Source organism: Anolis sagrei, chromosome 3, assembly GCF_037176765.1.
Source record: "Anolis sagrei isolate rAnoSag1 chromosome 3, rAnoSag1.mat, whole genome shotgun sequence".
Lineage (NCBI taxonomy): Eukaryota > Metazoa > Chordata > Lepidosauria > Squamata > Dactyloidae > Anolis > Anolis sagrei.
In genome coordinates, this window is record NC_090023.1 from 196,222,272 (window position 1) to 196,244,301 (window position 22,030).

General features: G+C 38.9%; 1 protein-coding gene across 1 annotated transcript in view; it reads left to right on the forward strand.

Moving 5' to 3' along the window:
• The window catches only part of C3H10orf90 (chromosome 3 C10orf90 homolog), a 126,985-nt gene that overhangs the window by 90,133 nt on the left and 14,822 nt on the right, over positions 1 to 22,030 (forward strand). Inside the window, exons 5-6 of the mRNA XM_060768620.2 lie at positions 5,117 to 5,310; positions 7,018 to 7,219. Coding sequence (XP_060624603.2) covers positions 5,117 to 5,310; positions 7,018 to 7,219 — 396 coding nt within the window. The remainder of the gene's footprint in view (positions 1 to 5,116; positions 5,311 to 7,017; positions 7,220 to 22,030) is intronic.

Sequence of the window (22,030 nt, forward strand, 5' to 3'; positions counted from 1 at the left end):
TTGTCCTGGCAGAAACTAGTGCTTTGTGCCCCCCCCCCCCCCCCCGGTTACAAAATCTCAAAATTTGGAAAAAAAATTAAAGATGAGAAAATTTACAAAAATTCTTAACACTCCTATTTAAAATTAATTAATATAAGCAAGGTTTATGCATTTTATGTAGCTGATAGAATGCCCTTCTCAGATGTGTCCTTTACACTTTTCCTGTTGATAAAGATGGTCTCACTATCTAGTCTCTGTAACATATTAATTCTATAGTACTGTGTTCTTTGCCAAATTTAACATATTCTGATCTAATGCTTTCCATGCTCATATATTAGAATTCATAATTTATTCCAAGGACTACATGATTTCCACACTTGCTTTATCCTTTCTTCCTCAACTTTTCAGTGATTCCTGGCCACTGAACACATTACAATGCAGCTCATTTTCCCTCCTAATGAGCCCCCAGTGGCACAATGGGTTAAATCCTTGTGCCAGCAGGCTTGAAGACCAATAGGTTTCAGGTTCATATCTGGGGAGAGCGTGGATGAGCTCCTTCTGTCAGCTCCAGCTCTGATGCAGGGACATAAGAGAAGCCTCCCACAAGGATGATAAAACATCAAAACATCTGGGCATCCCCTGGGCAATGTCCTTGCAGACAGCCAATCCTCTCACACCAAAAGCGACTTGCAGTTTCTCAAGTCACTCCTGACATGAAAAAAAATCCCTCTAGTGCCAACTCATATTGATATTCCAGAGTTGCTCATTAGGAGATTTCTCTTGGTCTTCTTGTAAAAGAGGTCCCACCTGATAGTTTATATTATTGAGTTATCAAGGGGAAAATCTACACTGTAGCACATGTGGCATATGCTTAATTGGCCCCAGCATGGTTTACACAGCCATCCACTTCCCAGCAACTGCAGAAGTGGGACCCGGTGGTATTGGACCTTGTTAGGTGCTGCTGGATGGCCACCCTCACCAGCCCTTCCCATTCTAAATGTTGTAGGCACAATATGGGTTTTGCTAATTGGTTGTTGCCTGAAATGACATTGGCCAGGGCAATGCGGTGATGAGGAAGGATAAAGGTGGTTCCCTCCTCTTCCCCCCGTTCCCAAATCACCCTTGCATCCCAGCCAGCATCACTCCAGTGAAGACCAAGTGGCAGTACCATGCTGTGTCCAGAGGCTGCAGTGTAGATGTGCCCATAATCGTGTACAGCAATTTTTCAGTTGTAGTTCTCTTTATACTGGAAACAATTTATTGGCAGCAGTAAGTTGCATTCTCTTTTTAAAGACTACTATGGGGGATAAAGTTATTTGCGAGTGCTCTCAATGCCTTTCCAGGAATATAGGACAGTTGTTTTCCAGATATGGCTATAATGTTCTGAGTTTCTATGCTATAGTAAAAAAAACCAAGTATTCCGAAAGAGATTTCTGTGCACTATGCATGTTGACCTGCTTCAGATTGTGATATATTACATACCAGCTTGGGTTGTGTGTGTGTGTGTATGTGACCAGGGTGTCTGTCTGGTGGCAGAGCTAGTCATGTTATTGGATCTCATCATATGGATGTTGGGAAGTGTGGGGGTCCATATGTCTAGCAAAAGCAATCATCCCTTTCGATCGCCAGTCATCCCTTTTCAAGCTGTCTTCCCATCGCACTTGCTTGTCTCTTCGGGTTTTTTTCTTCCCCATTGCTGCCTGGGTTCTGAACCATCTTACTTTTACAAAAGGAAAAAATATTCTCTTTAAAGGAGATAGAGAATTTACTTACCCTCATCACACAGGATCCCACCTCTAGCTCAACCATCTGCTTAGAAGAAACACAAGACATTGCTCTTAAGATAGCACTACTATGGGCTGCTTTCCTTCCCAAGTCCATTTCTTAAGACACTTCTATGGACTGCTTTTCTTCCCAAGCCTCATTCTTAAGATACCCTCAAAAGACTGCCCATCAGAATGTCTCTCTAAACACCACCACATGACAATGAAATGGGACAAGTAAGTTAGACAATTCCCATCCTACATGTTTTCTAGCTGGAGCTACAGATCTGATGCATCCTAGGAGCTGAGAACACAATTGTTCACCTGTGTTCAGAGCTCTCTCCTTGTAGGACATTTCAGCTGCAGTTCAAGCACGGGCACTACACATAGTGGCCAGAAGTGCTTTAACATCATTTCATGGGCTCCGTGCTTCTCTATGTTTGAAAAGAGGCTGAAGTATCCTACAGCAGGGAAACTTCTCCATGCTATGAGGTCCTTAGAAACTTCTCCATGTTATGAGGTTCTGCTTAATGCTTTTAGCATTGATTGATATTTATTCCAGTTCAAAAACTGACAGCAATATCAGGGCTTACAGAGGCATCTTCCTTCACTGCAGTTATAGAAACAGACCTGTCTGAACAATGAAAAAATATACTTGAAGCAACTTCTCTACTTCAGTCAGTTTTCACTTAACAGGTTGAGATCTTCGGTATGCTAATGAAGCTTTTTGTCTGGAGAAATATCTTTCACAAGTGCTCAGTTTTTAATTTGCTGGGCAAAGCTTTGTTTGAATGGGATAAATATCAGAATCTTGGCTCAGCAAAAAATAAGCCCAAGTAAGAGAAATGATGAACGAGAGAGTGAACGTGCAACTTTGGTTGAATGAGGGAGAAAGGGGGTTAGTAGATATCTCTGCTTGTTTCCTTTGAAAAGAATGACATTGAAGCTTCTAGAATGTCACAATGGAAAGAGTATTTTCTCTCTACTGCAACTGATAGTTCGAAACCATCTGAAATAGGCTTTCTTCCCAGATATTTAATACCCCAAATCATGCTCCTTGGCAAGAAGCACAGGCTTATTGCCACTCTTGTAATAGTGTTGCTTCTTGGTGTTCAGAACTTCATTTGCTATTCTAAACTAATCCTCTATTTTCAGCAAGAAGCCTGCATTTTTGGAGACAAATTCCTTTTTTGAGCTGTAAATTATGCAAGAAACATTGATCATGAAATTGCAATCAAGCATGATTATAGATAAAGAAATTAGATTGCAAAAAACTTGCTGGATGAATCAGATTTATAATGAGTCGAAGTCATATCTGAGGATGTTTTAAAAGTTTCTCATCTAATAATAATAGTGATAAATACACAGATCAATATTGTAAGAATTTTAAAAGGAAGAACTCCATAATGGAAGGAGGGAATGTCAGTTTACTTGAGAAATAATGTGATGTGTAATCACATCATCAGTGCAATGGATCTAAACTGGATCAGAGCATATGGGCTATTGAAAAGTAGTTTAGTATAGAGCTGCCTTTCTCAATCTTTTATCCTGGAGGAATACTTGAAATAATTTTTCAGGTCTCAAGGAATCGCTGTGTAAAAATTATTATATCTACAGCTCAAGAAAGGTTTTTCCCCCCTCCAATCAAAGTCTCTCATGGAACTTTTGCAGACCCGTGAGGTTCCAGAGAACTGTGATTGAGAAAACTTTGTTTTGAAACCAAAAATGTAAAACATTTCAATTTTTTTTATTTTAATCTCCCACTCTTTTTAAGACCTACATTTCATGTTAGTCTTATCTAAAGTAGACTATGTGTTTAGACAATGGGTTCAGCACATTTTTTCTAGTTAGGACAGACCAGCAAGACTCAGACCGATGTGTTCTTAGCAAGCCATTATTCTTTAGTTATCTCTTCTTTCCCTCCTTGCCCCACAACTTCAATATGAAAATATTTATAATATTGTTAGGATAATACAGTAGTTTACGATATGTTCTGTTCCATTGTGTTCTGACATAAAATGCATGGTGGAAATGAAAAGCAATGTAGGATGAGGGAGGCAGGAGAAAAAAAGCAAAGTCTAGCACTAGATTTAATTTCGGTATCTAGTTCAGATTAGAAGAGGCCAGTTAAAACAATGGAAATGTATAAATCAGTGTTTCTCAACCTTCCACTTAATACAGTTCCTCGCGTTGTGGTGAGCACCAAATATAACATTATTTTCATTGTTACTTCATAATTGTAATTTTGCTACAGTTATGGCTCGTAATGTAAATATCTGATATGCAAGATGTATTTTTATTCACGGGACCAAATTTGGCACAAATACCCCATATGCCCAAATTTAAATATTAGTGGGATTGGGAAGGATTGATTTTGTCATTTGGAAGTTGCAGTTGCTGGGATTTATAGTTAATCTACAATTAAAGAGCATTCTGAAGTCCACCAATAATGAAAATTGAATTGAACCAAAGTTGGAACACAGAACTCCCATGACCAATATTGGCAGGGTCTGCTGGGCATTGACCTTGAGTTTTGGAGTTGTAGTTCGCCTAAACCAGAGAGCACTGTGGGCTCAAACAATGATGGATCTGGACCAAACTTGGCACAAATACTCAGTATGCCCAAATATGAACACTGGTGGAGTTTGGGGAAAATAGACTTGACATTTGGGAGTTGTAGTTGTTGGGATTTATAGTTCACCTACAATCAAAGAGCATTCTGAACCCCACCAATCATAGAATTAGGCCAAACTTCCCACACAGAACTCCCATGACCAACAGAAAATACTGTGTTTTCTGATGATCTTTGGCAACCCCTCTGACACTCCCTTGCGACCCCCACAGGAGTCCTGACCCCCAGGTTGAGAAACACTGGTATAAATCATCACCCGTATCAATTCAGTTGATACAATGCATCTACTCAACTCAAGATTATAAATTGGATTTAGGCCACAGTTTATATAATGACTAATGGAAATAATTTAGGAGACTTGACTGGATAGCTAGGTGATAGACTATTTCTGCTTCTGTTCTCTCCCTCTGCTGAGGCTAGAGAGAAAATATCCCATCCACTACCTGATACATGTGACTCTTCTCAAGATTGCATACGCTTGTTTTCCTGCATATGTATACCTTGCTTTGGTTTTCATCCCACAGGTCTATGGCTGTGGTGGAAGGATCACATTAATCATGTCAACTCATTAGATATTTGAAATGAGAAACTTCCTGCATCATACATGCACAAAGCAATACCTCCTTAGCTTAATGAATTCTCCATATATACCTTGATCTTTTTCTCTATAGTCATAGCTGTCAAGAGGAACCCAGATACAAATTATCTTTATTCCCTTAGTAAACATTAATCTCTTTCTAAGGTGATTACCAATTCTATGGCACAGCTATCAAGTTGAAAGAGCACAAGGAAAATGAGAAGAACGAGATGGTCGGAAGGGTAACAACCTCCACGGCTCACAAACCAGATGTTCCTTGTGAGAAACATGAAGCCTTCCAGCAGCCAAAGGTCTGCTCTGAGCCTGAGAAAATTCCTGCAAACCCACTGACTCTCAGGGTAAAATATCAAAATGTTTTCTCTGCTAACTCTCAGTTCTGTGATGGTTATTTTCCTGGAAATCCAGTGGGGTAGAGAGTCATTTTTTAAAATTTATTACCTCCCCTCTTGTTTTTTTATCAGCAAAGCAGAGATTTTACTTAATTTTTTTCAAACCAATTTGTCTGAATGATATACAGAGAATTGGACTTGGGAACCAGTTGCAACTTCAGCATTTTCCAGTTTTCTGAATATACGAGGGTTGAATGAAAAGTAATGCCTCCACCTTCATTACGTGGGTTTGGATGGGAATATTTTAATAAATCAAACACAGAAATAGTCCTTAGAATGTGCTCTTTAACTACCACTATTCACTTTTCCACATAATCACCAGACAATTGGATACATTTCTGCCAATGATGAACAAGTTTTCTGAAGTTGTCACGGAAGAAGTCGACACTCTATTTCCGCAACCATCGTCTCACAGTTCTCTCAGCGTCTTCATCAGAAGCATAGTGATGTCCCCGCAGATCTTCTTTCATTATTGGGAACAGATGGAAGTCAGATGGTGCTAAATCTGGACTGTATGGAGGATGTCATACGGTGGTGAGATCCAGTCTCTGAAGTTTCAAGTCTGTGTGCTTTCATTTCAGGCGTCAGCATTGTGGGTACCCATCGTGCACAGATCTTCTGATAGCCAAGCAAAGCAATAATATGACCCACACATTCTTGTGAAATGCCGATTATGCTTGAAATTTCTCTCTGAGTGATATGACAATCATCCTGAATCAATCTGTCAACCTTTTGCTTGTGAAACTTGGTGGTTGCTGTCACAGGACGTCCAACTCTTTGTTTGTCACGCAAGTCAGGTGTTCCCACCTCAACATCTTTAAACTTACTTGCCCAACGACTCACAGTACTCACATCAACACAATCACCATAAACAGCTTGCACTTTCTGATGAATCTCCTTTGGGGTGACACCTTCTGCTGTCAAGAATTCAACATCACATTGACCGACTGTCTGCGCAGGGTTCCATACTTCGCACTTTAACAACACAACCATTCAATGCTAAGGCTTCCCACCAAAATGGAACTGTAGAGGAGAGTCTACTGAAAAAGCCAGTACCTGCCGCATACCAGTACTGTCATCTGTTGAGTTATGAAAGTGGAGGCATTACTTTTCATTCAACCCTCGTATATACCGACTGTCTCCATGTAAGCAGCCCCAACTCCCTTCAGGGAGATGGTGGTGCGGTAATAAAAATAAAGTTGTTGTTGTTGTTGTTGTTGTTGTTGTTGTTGTTATTATTTCACCCAAAGAATAACTACGTAAACCAAAATGGGAATGTAGACTTAAAGAAAACAGTGCCTTGAGCACATTCTCAGGATGAGAAAATGTGTGAATATTCTTTGCATCCCTTTGAGGAAACTTGTTCTGATTTCTAGACTTTAAGATTAGCTATGTGAGCAAGTGCTGTGTGTAGCCTACCATTAAGTGGAAGTATTGTATCTGATAATGTTTTCCTCACAATGTTTCCATTTGGTGGCAAAAAAAGTTGTAAATAGCAACTGCATTGACGTGGATTCCCAAACTTGTGGTGGATATTACATGTTACTGTTTAAACTTTTGACAAGTAGAATAGCCCGTGGATCGATCCAGAAAAATGATTTCATGACATCCTCTGTGTCACTCACCCTAAATCAATACTATTTCTCTTTCCTTTAGGAGGCTCTGGAAATTCACAAGCCTCACTTTATTTCCCGCTCACAAGAACGGCTGAAGAAACTCCAAAACATGGTACAACAGAGGAAATCCCAACAGGGTGATGGCTCAGGAAAGAAACAAGGAGCTATTCTTTCTCACAAACTTTCCTCCTCTTCCATTACAAATAAGAAGAAACAATATACAGTTCCTCATCCTCTCAGTGGTAAGTTGACTAATGGAGCTTCCACCAAATCTATCAAAGAATTTGATAGCATACACACTATTCCTTTGTCAATGTTCAGAGGAAATGGTCCAGTTTTCGACATGGTGTTCCATCATTGCCATTTCTTTTGCTGATGTAAGCAGTGGTCTGGCTACATGCCATGTTCATCTATCAGTCTATAATTCATTCGAAGGGTTTTCCAATACGTCACTTCAGCCTCTTTTTCCCTGAGTTAATTTTGATAGTCTGTTGCTGCAAAACTCATAAAGGATCCCGTGGCATTGTAAACATCACAATAGCTATGTAAATAGATTATAGTTCACCACAGTGATCCAGAATTTCAGGAAATATATAGTCTCTGGAGCCTCTGGTGGTGCAGTGGGTTAAACCACCGAGCTGCTGAACTTGTTGACTGAAAGGTTGCAGGTTCAAATCCAGGGAGCGGGGTGAGCTCCTGCTGTTAGCCCCGGCTTCTGCCAACCTAGCATGCAAATGTGAGTAGATCAATAGGTACCACTCTGGCGGGAAGGTAATGGCACTCCATGCAGTCATACCGGCCACATGACCTTTCTACGGACAATGCCGGCTCTTCGGCTTAAAAATGGAGATAAGCACCAACCTCCAGAGTCAGACATGACTGGACTTAATGTCAGGGGAAACCTTTACCATTACTTATATAATATCTGTGATAGAGTAGGATTGCAGAAGTATTTTTAGAATAAAATTCTATGCAGAAAATATTGACAGTACTTTTTTTAACCATGAAGCAGTAGGAATTGATAGGGATCAATTCCTAAAAGGTTTTCTGATCATACAATTTAAGATGACTCCTTTGTTTTACTACAGGAAACAGGGCATGCAGTGGTACATGCAACTGTAATCTTCCCAAATCCTTTTACTTCTGGGAAAGATATGAGCTGCGTGTTCTCTTTCAAGTAAAAGTAAAAGACAAAAAAACATGCAAAGTGATAAGGATTATGGTGCAAATGCTTCTCTGCCAAACTGTTTTCTTAAACTCAAAAGTTTGTGTTTTGTCAATTAAATATATATTTAAAAGCTTAATCTTTAAGGATGGCTATGGTCATTCTTGAGCAATTGCAGATTAATTCAGATCATTCATTAACATAAATCTTTAGCTTGAAAATATCCACCCACTCCTTTTTTTACTCTATACATTATAATTATTTGTACTGCTTGGGCTTTCAATTTTTAATATAAATCTTTTTGCTATATTGCATTCATCATCTCTACATCTACATATCCTCGAGAGGCTGTTTCTGTTTTGCTTAATTTTTTCCCCATTTGTCCATAAAGACAGCCTAGGTTCTGTCGTAGCCAGTTGAGCCATAACAATAGACTTTAATTTAACTATTCTTTATCCTCTATAACAAGTGATTCTAACTCAGGTTCAGAAGGGCATCCTGGCACAACTGTGAAATTTATTTTCTTTGAGACAGAAAACAGGAATGGAACAAAATGGGATGGGAGAGATCGATTTTCCTCCTCTAACCTTTTCTGTTTCCTGTTTCTGCAGTTTACAAGAAAACCTGGTTCATATTTTCTAGCCAATGGTACAGCAAAGTGAGGTGGCAATGTGGGATTTTCATGTTAGACCAGTTTGTAGTCCTTATTGTCAGTTTTGCCCCCATAGATATTGGGTCCACAAATGCACCATGGTACATCTCTCCCACACTTAATTCAGAGAGCAGAGTAACACTGGAAAACTTGTCACTCTCCAGAAATTGTTAGGTTGCATCTGCTATTTAGCTCTAGCCAGCAGTATTAATGGCGATGGATGATAGCAGTTGTAGCCCAACAACATCTGAAGGGCATAATTAGATCTTACGTATTACCCCTCTTCCCTTTTAGAGACATAGTTCTCCCCTTACACTATCCCCCAGGTCCTATTTTAGTCATTTCCCTTAGCACTTTATCCATCAACCCTATCCTTTGGCAAGTGACTTGCACCAGCCGCCCTCCTGAACTCAGAACTGTGCACTACTCAGACCATTGAATGTTGTCAGGTGTTCACTCTGTATTGTATTCTGTGGTTGTTTTATATTGTTGAATTGTTTTTATGAATTTTGTTGTTATATTTTAACTATGTTGAACCTCAGGCTTGTCCCCATGTGAGCCTCCCCAAGTCCCTTTGGGGAGATGGAGGCGGGGTACAAAAATAAAGTTGTTGTTGTTGTTGTTGTTTTTTTGTTGTTGTTGTTGTTATTACTAGCCATCCTCTGCCACGCTTTGCCATGGCCCAGTCTGTGTATATGTGTTTTGTATGTGTATATATGTGTATGTGTGTGCGTATATTTGTGTATACATGTGGTTTTGTGCATGTGTTAATGTATTTTTTATATTTTGGCTTTTAAAGTCTCTTCTGCTGTGTTTTTCAGTGTTTTTATGAGTGATGGTCACTCGTTGGCCTGATAGATGTATTGTGTCCAAATTCGGTGTCAATCCGCCCAGTGGTTTTTGAGTTATGTTAATCCCACAAACAAACATTACATTTTAATTTATATAAATTACATACAATTGTGATAGCCAATGTTCTGTTTCTAGGGCCCTCAGAGGCTGCATAGGCTGCCACAAGTGAAACAAAAAAACTCCCCAAATAAAACCAGAAAAAGAGGAAATGTCGCTTCTGGTTTCTTATGGGTATTTTTATGTTAAAGTGAACAGAGGGGCACACCATTTCAAAATGGAAGGGCTTCAGCTGTGCCCCTTTGACACTGCTCAGTTATAGTTTTATTATTCCACCTTAATTGCCCTGGCTCCATTCTATAAAATCTTGGGGTTTGTAATTTACAAGGGAAAATTTAGCATTATCAGCCAAAGAGCTGTATGGCCAAACTACAAACTCCAGGATTCCATATGAAGGTTATAGTGATGATGGTAGTGGTGGTGGTGATGCTTGTTTTTGTTGTCCTTCAAAGCATTTCCTTGGGTCTTTTACTGGGAGAAAGTCAGTTATAAATTAAACATACAATTTTTCTGACTTGTGTAAATTGTTGAAAGTGGGTTTGCTTTTGTCTCCTCTTAAGTCAGAGAGATTGTGACTTGCCCCTGTAGGTTTCCATTCAAACCCTGGCCTCCAGAGCCATAGGGATCATAATGCTATAATATAATATAATGCTATAATAATATAGTGTGAGAGGGCCTGGACACTTTGAGAAGAGCAATTTTTTTCAGTCAGAAAAAAGATGATCTGGGGAGTTTGATATAGTTGCGGGCATTCTTGTCCATCCCTGTCTTGGGACAAGTGATTAGTTGCTCTTTAGGAAGCCCAAATATTACTGTCCAGGGAGGAATTGGTTGCTATATTCATTGAAGCATGACATACAGATATTGTTATCTAACAGGTATATTGGGTTGTATATTGGGTTCTTCACTATGAAATAACCCTTGGTTTGATAGCAAACAATATGTTGCATATTGCCCTTAAAGGCTACTGTAATATTTTAGTTTTAGATTTGCTCCTGGTGGATTCGTCATCCTTTTTTACTCTGTCCTTTATCCAGAAGTCCTCAAACTGAGTAGATGATTGTTCTAGCATTCTGTTCTGTAAATCTTTATGTTTATGTGGTTTGCCTGAAGGCACCTATCTGCATTACCGATGGTTTACTTAAAATTCTGTTGCAAAAAATAAAATCTATGAGTTAATTGCTCCTGAAACTGTTCAGAAAATTTAATCCTACTGGATTTATCACATTTTAACTTTTTAATCACCATACTAACCTTTTTAGCAGCTTGAAATTTACATGTTTACCGTTGAATAATCCATATAAATAGATTATTCCACAAAGAAAGTGTGATTGCAATTTATGCGGTTACATTTTTATCGGATGGGATGTTTTCTGGCTAAAATAATGGAAAGCTTCCTTGACAAATCAGACAGCTATTAAAATGCATTAAACAAGTTTTCCTGTGAGCATATACTGACTCAAACCACTAGTCTAGTTCCCTCAGTACTGTTTATATTTATAGACAGCAGCAAAATTTTCAAAAGGAACCTTTCATGGCTTCTTCTGCATACATATCAATTTTACTAACTCTGCAATTCCAACCCTTACAATAGACTCTAAAAACTTTCAGAGTATTTTGTAGGGATTTTAATCATTTTCACCATTTCTAAAAATACAAGTCCACACTTCTAATTTGTTAAATGTATGGGGCTGGTATCCAAAAACACAGTAAATTCACAGTATCTTGGGTAGGTTGACAAAATCTCACCTTCAAAACAGCTTTGCCAACAGTGATATTTTTCTCATAGGGCGCATCCACACTGCACCGAAAAAGTGTGAGTGCCTGCACTTTTAGCTGAAGTGTCCAAATGAAGCCTCGGGTAAAAGTGAATTAATTCAGGACTAAGCAGGAAAACCCTGCTTTGTCCCGGGTCTTTCCAGCTGTGGGTGCTGTGTGGATTGGGCCCGGGATCGCATCTTGCAACTTCCAGTCCCAATCCACACTTCTTGTCTCAGAATTTTTGAGCTCCTGGGACTTGAAAAATCCAAGCCCCCACCCCCTCTCAAATCCGCCTTTAAAAACATGGATGGCATTTCTCTGCTGCTGGCCCTCTCCTGGAGGATAGAAATGAAGTATAGGAGTGGGGAGGAAGAAAATCACTCCTGCTCCCCCTCCCCCCATTCTCCCGGCATGTCATTTCTACACACCAAGGGAGGGCCGGCAGCAGGGAAATGCCGTCCGGGTAAGTTATTTTCTCTTTTTAAGGCTTTTGGGGGAGGATTCTTTTGTGTCTGGGTTTGTTCTTTTGTGTCTGGACGCCCTCCCCCCAAGAAAGCACGGATGTTGGACCAACGTGTGGACTGTAATGAGGGCCCAATAGGGTGTTTTTAACATGATTGGGTGTGCACTAATGTTCTGTCTGGAACTGCCCTTAGAATGTGTGTTGTCTGGCTCTATGGAGATAGTGGGGGCATATTTTAGGGCAGGAATGGGTGTAGTGACACAATGTCATTTCTTATCAGCATTTTGAGAGGGTCTGCAGAAAAACAGAGGCATTTGGTCTTGCTGGTAACTGAGTCGGTAGCCAATAGGGAATTTGGTGGTACTATTGGCTTCTGACTCAAATGTAGCTGCTCTGCTCTGATTTAAGGACTGTGAGCAAAGGAGTTGGGTGGGAATATGCAGAAGAGGGAACCTCTTGCACATTTAAAAAAAACCCACAAGTGTAACCAGTTATTACAGAAACAAAGTGGACCTTCTCTCAAAATAGTCGTCTGGAGAGGAAGCATTGAGTGAAACATTATTAAGCAGTATGTAAAGCAAATGCACATCACAAGAAGGAAGCCATGCATAAAAGGCACTCTTCTGAATACCCCACAGGTATAATTTTCACTGAATATGTCTCTATTCTTAAATTTATTCAGTGGACTGATCTATTTAAAAAATTGTCATTGAACATTTGAAAAAGCATAATACATTGCAACATTTAGTACTGAATTTTAGTTAAAGAATGCACAGGACCTCTTGTACTGAAAGTAAAAGCAATAAAAATACCTTTGCTTGGCTTAACTTTGTAACTTTAGTAAATCCTTGTTCATCTGTAATTCAGCAGAGAAGGGAGAAAATAAAGGCACTGAATCTTCATTTCTCTGCTGATGAAACTTGGCAGGAGAACTCCCTAAAGGAAATTGTTTCAAGGTGCCCCATGCTACAGTTACAAATTGATGGAAATCTAAAGATGACTTACCTTTCATCCCAAATCAACTGTCATTGATATTTGATTAAACAAAGGTAGATATTGGGGGCATCTCCCTCTTGGCCCCTTTTAACTACAGTTTGGGACCAATCCTAAAAGTGATGCCAAAAGGGCCCAAATATAATGTTATGATTTTCCATAACGATGATTGTTTTGTTGTTTTTCCCTTTAAGAAATGTCTCAGAACCTTAATTAAATGTGTTACTACATTTCATCTTCTTCCCATATCAGATCCCTTGTGCACCCCCTAAAAAACCTTCCTAGAGAGTCAAAGGATCCTCTCTAAATTCTGTGGGATGAGCTATAAAACTGAAAACGTTCTGACTGGTCAGGCCCATGTGCATTCACCCCTACTTGAAGACTTTCATTGTTGGTAGATACTTGTATGTAATTTTAAGTATTTACAATTCTTTTAGGGAAGTGGTTCTCAACCTGTGGGTCCCCACGTGTTTTGGCCTATAAGTCACAGAAATCCCAGCCAGTTTACCAACTGTTAGGATTTCTGGGAGTTGAAGGCCAAAACATATGGGGACCCACAGGTTGAGAACCACTGTCTTAGGGCATACCTCCACTGATTCCATATATAAGTGTATATAAGTGTCATCAAACCCTGTGTGTTCAATAACCTGTACAATTACCATACTATGGTCATCCGTCTGGGTTTTCATCATGTAGCTTTAATGAGAATTGTGTGACTCTCCAAATGTTCTTGAACTGTGGCTCCCACCAGCTTTGATCACTGTGATGTGAAGAATAACCATTCAAGAAACATCTGGAGTCAACTTGAGGATCATTTTATTGCACATGTGGAAGCCACTGAAAATTACTTGTTTGGCTAGTACTTCATGCAGCAATTTCAACATTTAGAAAGCCTCTTGCTATAGAACCTGGAAAGAACTGTGAAAATATCATTTTTAAAAAATCCAAGAAAATGAAATCAATTCTTAGTCAATGAAGAAATTAATCTCTGAGGCATATATGCCTTGCAATGCAAAATATGAAGACATATACAGAGAATGAGCAAGAGAGAAATATTGCTTTTAGATTACTCTGCAAAGCCTATGAATTCAAATGTAAAAGGTGTGGTTAGGAACTATTAATTCATCTTCAAAAAGAATAATACAGATATAATATAATATTCAATTATTATTCAAGCAACAACAGTTAAAAGAAATGTTTCAACAAGAAACTTTACTCATTACTCATGTCTCACTTTGCTCTTCATAAAAGTATCATATTTTGCTTGTGATTTTTGACTGTTCTCTGGATGACAGTAGCTGCTATAATTCTGGATATCAAATACCTTTCTTTAGTATTCTGTTATATTTAATCATGACAGCCCTGTTAAATAGGAAATCGTTACTCCCATTTTGCACTCTGGTTTGAGGTGCAGTGTGTGTTTGATCACTCATTCATTCATTCAACTATGCCATCAGTTCATAAAGATTCATATCCAGCAAATGAAGAAGTAGTTCAGGTACCTGCTGTGCAAAAGACAAAAATTCATTTAATTCTTCTCTCTTCTCTGTCTGCTCAGCAAGGAAGAAGAATGAACTAGCATTTAATCTCTATTTAGCCAATTCTTGCCTCTTGTGCATGAGCTACAAAACCATCTTAAAGTCTTAAAACTTTAAAATAAATTCTACTTTGTTAAAGAAGGTAGCTAAGCAAGCCAAAGTTTATAGCTGGTTTGTTCAGAAGTGGACTTTTGACTATGATTGCTGATTCATCAATGATGTACAGATCTTCTTGGGCAATAATATCCTCTTCTCACATGTCCTGCGGGATAGACTTGTCCTTGAATACAGCTAACTGCCCAAGTTGGAAATATTATCATCAGTGACAAGAGCCAATACAACAGAGATATAGATCCAAAGCAGACCTTATGCCTCACCTAGGACAGCTCTTTTCCCCTCTATTCTGTCAAAATTCTTCAAGGACCTAATAATGACATACAAGCCTCTACAAATCATCTTGAGGGTCAGCACAGGCTATGGAGCAACCCAACAATCTCCAGGAGTGTGTTGTTGTAGGTTTTTTGGGCTGTATGGCCATGTTCTAGAAGCATTCTCTCCTGACGTTTTGCCTGCATCTATGGCAGGCATCCTCAGAGGTTGTGAAGTCTTCAGGAGTATTGTCTCCAGGAGTGGTCAACAAAAATGTTGATGCAATACTCAGCTACAATCAAAGATTTCTTGGAATGAGAGCATCTAAGAAAGTCTTGACTGAAAACCTTTGGAAAGTTGAGTGAGTCTAGAATTTAGCTTTATTAGTATGTAGTCTTTCTGACTAGTGTTGGAAACAATATAGTCCCTTGTTCCAGTCTGTTTTCTATACATCTGTTCTTGATCTCTGACTCCCATTCATGACCTGAGCTGCCTTACCAACCTTATTTGCTCTGGAATCCCTTGGCTCTCCTACTGCTTGCCTGCCACTTATTTGGCCTACACTTTTTTTACATTTCTATTAGAGCATTTTTGATCTCCTGATTACTGTTTCAGCTTTCCTAGACCTTTGCTCATTCACCTTTGTCTCTAATTAGTTGAGTTCTGCACTGACAGCAACTATGTTTTAGTCAGAGCAGAACAATCCACAACATCACAAGCTTGTAAGCAGCTTTTACTGTAAGAGAACATGTATTATGGAGATATATACAAACTGAAGATGGAAAATGTAGTCATGGTATCACATGTAAACCCCTGCAACTTAAAATATTATTTGAATTGTCTAAAACAGTGAAAGCCTCTATAAATCGTTGCTCTCTTTTTATTCCATCCTGTTTAATATGAAAAACCCACTTTTGAAAATGACTATTGACTTTTGGTTATATTATTATTATTATTATTATTATTATTATTATTATTATTATTATTGATAGTCTGTGTAAGAGCCAGAGTGGGATAGTGGTTTGAGTATTGGACTACAGCTGTGGAGACCGTGGTTTAATTCTCCACTTGGCTTTGGAAATCCACTGGTTGGCCCTGGGCAAGTCATACATCCCCAGCTCCAGAGACCCTTGTGGTAGATTTGCCTTATGGAAAATGAAATGACTTGAAATGATTTGATTAGTGGTCCAATCATGATAAAAGCAACCAGTCTATATGAGAATCTTTTGCAAAAGAACTGGGTTACATTCCCTCTGTAGAAGGCAGCAAGGTGCTACTGACGATTGATGATATGTGTGAGATACTGTGTTGTTTTTTGCTCTAACTAACATAGCCAACCCTCTAGGAATGGCTTAGATGAATCAAGCTAAGAACAAGACAAAATGAAACGGATTCCTGGTTTCTATCTAGAAGTGGAATGGAAACATGCATGGAAGAACATAGAAATCCAAGGCTGTGTTCAGCCTTGTTCCTGTCCTCATGCATGTGGCAGGAAAAACCCTATAGACAAAGCACATCTGTATGAGTAGAGATGAGTAGAGGGCCTTCTCGGCGGTGCCCCCCACCTATGGAACTTGCTCCCCTATGAAATCAGGTCAACTACATCCCTCTTTTCCTTCAGGAAAAGTTGAAAACGTGGCTGTGGGACCAGGCTTTCAGGTAGCTTGCTGACTATGACAATGGCTATGGTGATAATGCTGTGGAAATGGACTATGGACTTGTTTCTGATTGTGTTGTTGTTCACAGAATATAGCTCTAGATAAGGCTAACCAGCCAGTGTTTAATTTTAAATGCACTTAATTCTAATCTAATTTAATGTTATTTATGTAATTACTGTATTTGTTATATTGGATGTGGGGCATCGAATTGTTGCCGTCTGTAAGCCGCTCTGAGTCCCTCTGCAGGGGTTGAGAAGGGCGGGGTACAAACGTTTGAAATAAATAAAATAAAATACGTTACTGTGTGTGTGTGTGTGTGTGTGTGTGTAACTTTGTATTCCCACTGATGTACAAGGGCAGTTCTGCATGTGCAAAGACTGAAAGATAAATGTATTTAGTTCAATTATTGCACATAATTTTTTTCCAAATATAGTGTCTAAAATAATGAACAGATTAGATATTTCTTCCATTATTCTCCCTTTTATTTATACCTTTCTAACTGTAGCATTTTGAAATATGACCATTCACTGTGCATGCACCTGGGATTTTGAATGATTTTTGAAACTCAGATGCACAAATGTGTCCTATACTTTTTTATGTAAAAATGAACTAAGCTTCCCCAAGGTCATTATAGTGTTCCTTTTATATTAGCTTTGACTGCTCAACTGGAATATGGGAGGCAAGAGTTTCATGATCTCACTTCTATTTTGCCTGCTGAGCTGAAAAGAAGAGTATAACCTTGAAATCTCCTCCCCACCCGCCCACCCCAGTGTTTCTGAAAGCACATATCCTGCTGTTGAAATCCTAGACCTTGGTAGAATGGAATTGTGACATTTTAGATGTATAAAATTGAGATCATGAAGCTGAGAAGGCACTCAAGCACAGGCAAATCCAGTCTCACGAAAGAAGAACCATTTAGGGAAAAGGAATAATATATCCTGTGAGGAACTAACTTCCTCTTCATCCCTGTCCAACCTTTACTTTGTGTAGAGTTTCATTGCAACACAGGGGAAAGCTAGAAGGATCCGGCCAAGTATGATTTGTCTGCAGGTTTCTTGGTCATTGGAGAACTATGTGTTCTTTCAAAACAATAGCTGTAAAACCAATAGTAAAAAAATAGAGAACCCTAGGGCATATAGTAATGGGATGGAAACCTACTTACTGCACATTCTGTACATTTATCTTTTAGAAAAATTCACTCCAATTTGCAAACTTTGACATATGAAGGCATATTTGTTCCCATGTGCATTCAACTGTCTTTACAGCAGGATCATCTAAGAACTGTTGTTGCTTTTACCAAGAGGTATTGTATCGTGTTTGGAAGCTGATGTGCCTTAGAGAGGGTACACCTGTTGTATACTTTTGTAGGTTTCTCCCATAAAATTTTCTGAATCCTTTATAGTGGCTAGAAGTGACCATGTTTTAGATTGAGAAGACAAAAAGAATCATATAGGAAGAGAGAACCAACCAGTTCTAGCCGTATTGTTGCCTTTGAGTTGGCTGCCTACTTGTGTCTTGCCAATGACTTGGCAATAAATACTTGGGTAGAAGCTGACTTCATGTCAGAGTTGAGGGTAGGTTTTAGGGTCAAAATTGTGGATTATGATATGACTTCTGGATAAGTTGAGGGTCATTTTGTGGAGAGAGCAAAGTGCCAGCACCTCCTCAGGAGGCCAGCTACTTTCATTTCCCCAACCAGACATTTTTTTAAAAAATGCCAGAAGCACCCATGCCACAGAGACGGTATAGAGAGTCAGTGCTTCTTTTAGGTTTTTTTTCTGGGACTGTTCACCACTCTACTCCGAGAAAGGTTCCTTTCCTTTTTGTTAAGAATTAAGGTACAATACTTACGTTGGCCAGTGGATAAGTCACCCCAGATTTTGAGGTCAGTTTTTGACTAAAATGTCTACGTATACGCAAGTATTTACAGAGATTTCTAGCTTCAGCTTTTCCTGTTTTATATGGAAAAATATGAACACAAAAGATGGAGAAAAATAAAGGTTTCATTTGTTGTCTCTAAGAGGACTTTAAAGCTCTGGTTGGCAATTGCAAAATCCAATAAAGATTTATAGTGTAGCTTGGCGCCATTAAGCCAATGCTAGAGTTTGGAAATAACTATTTAACAAAACTAGGAGTCTTGCAATTTGATAAGGAAGTTACATGTTAGAGGGCGACAATATTCCAATGGGCAGGGGAACATGAAGTACTGGGGACAATAGCCTCAGTTATAAAGGGGAAAGTGGACCAATAACACAAGAGCCCAAGAGTGGGCAGGAAAAATAAGCCCAAGAAATCAGCTGGAGAGAATGACCCATAGTCTTAGATGTGTCCATTACACTCATGCACAGAGTATGGGAAATGAATAAACTTGAAGTTTTAGCACAGGTAGAGAAATATGATTTAGTAGGCACTATTGAAACCTGCTGGGATGGTTATGATTGGAATAGAGTAATGGAAGAGTATTGACCTCATCATATGGGCCGCCAGAATCACCATGCATTATGGCGAATCTGGCAGTGCTCGGTGGGAAAAACCCATTGCCTTATGCCCCACACCACCCAGCTTCTCTTATTGATCTCTATTGTAACATGTGAAGCCTGTTGTGTTGCCACTGCCAAGGCATATGCCAGGTAAGTTGGGCCAGAACTGTTTAGGGCTTTATAGGCCAAAGCCAGCACTTTGAATTGGACCCGGTAGCAGACTGGTAGCATGTGGAGTTGGCACAACAGGGGAGTTATATGCTCCCTGAGAGCAATCTGTTAGCAACCTGGCTGCCATTCGTTGGACTAATTGAAGCTTCCAGACTGTTTTCAAAGGCAACCCCACGTAGAGTGCGCTGCAGTAGTCTATACGGGATGTAACCAGAGTGTGGACTACCGTGGCCAAGTTAGAATTCCCAAGGTACAGACTTCCCAACATGAACTGGATAAAATATCTATTGAACGTATAGGAACAAGAGATCACCCATGAAACACACGGTCCATTGTACAAATGTTATTTTAATGACTTCTCGTATAGGAAATAACAATTAACATATCCTCCCATATAAATGCCATTTTCTATATAGTTCCTCTTTATCTTCTCAACTTTTTTTAAAGTTGCTTTCTAGATGCAGCTGCAATCAATGCAGAGGATTTCACAAGGTGCCAAAAGTAATTTTGGAAAAATTACCATGTTTAGCCGGCAAAAGATTTTATCATCACTAGAACACTCCAGTAGAAAAAAAACTCCCTGAAACTCTTTTACTAGCCTTTTATGTATGTTTTTTTAATGTTCAGTTTCAATTAAACTAATTAGTCCAAGATAGACTACTTTACTGTAGACTACACCGAACAAATCAGAGACCACACTGTGATGAACTGAATAGAAATAAAGTTCAAATAACTGGATTTAAATCTCAAAAACCATGATGTAATTACTTCAGTACCAGACTACCAGCTGTTTATAGTACTTCAAATCCTCATAATGAACAAACTGCATTGTGATCTTAGTGTATGTAAGTACTTTAAAAAAATGTGCAAGCACATATGTTTTTGCAATTATATATGTTGATACACCTCCATTCCATCCCTTCAGAAAATTTATTTTCTTGCAGAAAATGCAAGATAGAGAATTATAAATCTGTCATATAGTCTTGAACTTGTTATCTGTCTTATTCTCAGCTTGCTTTAGATTAACTGCATAGTAAGCAACTGAAATCCATATTTTTATGCGTGTTTGGAAAGTGGAGAATTCAAATCAAATCAAATCAAATTGACGGTTTCCTTTGGTGTGTTCCAAGTAATTACTGTTGTGAAGTTTCAGAAGATGTTCTGACACTCCTTTCATATATCTGATAATTATTTAGAACTTACAGGAACATTCCTTTTAGCAAGATATATACCACAGACAATTTGGAGCCTCTTGTGGTGTTCTCATATAGGTTACTAATCAAATGAGACATGATGCTTCTTAGCACTTTTTCAATAAATTGTATCTGCAGTCTTCTACATTCTTAGGTTTTATTTCTGTTTATTTAGACCATTTTTTCTATATCTTCACTGTGTGTGTTATGTGCCTTCATGCTGACTCCAACATAACCTTTTCATAGGGTTTTATTGGCAAGAGTTATTCACAGGAAGTTTACTATTGCCTTCCTCTAAGGCAGAGAGGTCACTCAGTGGGTTACCATGGTTGAGCAAGGAAACGTGGTCTCCCAGAAACCTATTCCAGCATTCAAATCACTACACCATACTGTTTTTCATAATTTATTTTGTCATTGGATTTATCCTCATGCTTTATATACTGCTACCCTTAGAGGCTACTCTGAAATCTTTTCAGTTCTTGAGTTCATATTGAAGGTGGTATCGTATAAAATGTATTTACTTGGGTGCAGGATGTAGAAGGAAAAGCAAGAAGAGATGGTGAAGGCAGCCAACCCGGTAGTAAGAGGAGCTCACTGGGAGCAGATCTAGACAACCCTTTATCACAAAAGCATCCACATTAAAAAAAACACGGAAGTTTTGGCAGGGCTGTCCGCACCCACCCTAGAAAGTGTGCACTTTCTGAGTTAGGTTGTCCACACGTTCTCTTGGGACTATACTGCAGGCTGGTAAATTTCTTTTTTTAAACTTTTCTAAAGGGTCTGAGGTTAGGGTTAAGGTTAGGGTTAGGGAGTCAAGGCTCTTCTGGACTCTTGGACCAATTCTTAAACATGCTTCTGGAATGAGCTTCGTGTATTCCAAGTAGACTGGAATGTACTTAGTCCCAATCTTTTTTTTTATTCTGGTTTTAAACTACTTCATTGGATGTGTTGCAATAGCAGATTCCCAGATTAGTTTAATGTTTATACCTTATTTCATTTTTCTGGTTATTTAATATTTAATGTTTATTTTACTTAAGTGATATTTGTCTTTACTGTTCTAATGTAACACATATCCTATGTAAAATCATACTACGTATTTTTGACATTAATATTGAAATCTGAAATATACAGTAAACTGTAGAAATAGTGCATTTATGCTGCGGCTTCCTAGAACAAATTAATTCACTACAAACTAGGGTTTTCCTGGTTTGTAGTGAATTAATGCGGGACTGCCCAGAACGTCATCTAGACAGCCCCCTTTTTATTGCGGAAGTTTCCGCAATAAAGGGGCTGCCTAGACAGACCCTGGAAGAGTGAGCAGAACTGCCTGGCAGCTGTTGTGGATCATGCCAAAAAGTTGTATACAGGATACCTTCTTATGCAATCTTGGGAGAATTAGTTATACTGGCTTCACCGTGATTCTCATCCTCCAGGATGATTTTCATTTTCATCTTGTCCTCTATTTTTTAATGTTTATACCTATAGACATTTGAAACATCACCTTTGGGTACTTGAGCTCTTTTTCACAGCATATGTTATACAGATTTATTTATGAAACCCTACTGTGTTTAGCCAAGCTCACTCAGAGATAAATATGCCCCATATTGCCACTTTTTGAGAGCTGAATACCCTAAGGGCACTTAGATCTAAGAAACTAAGCAGGATCAGCCTGGTTAGTTTTGGATGGAAGATAGCCAATAA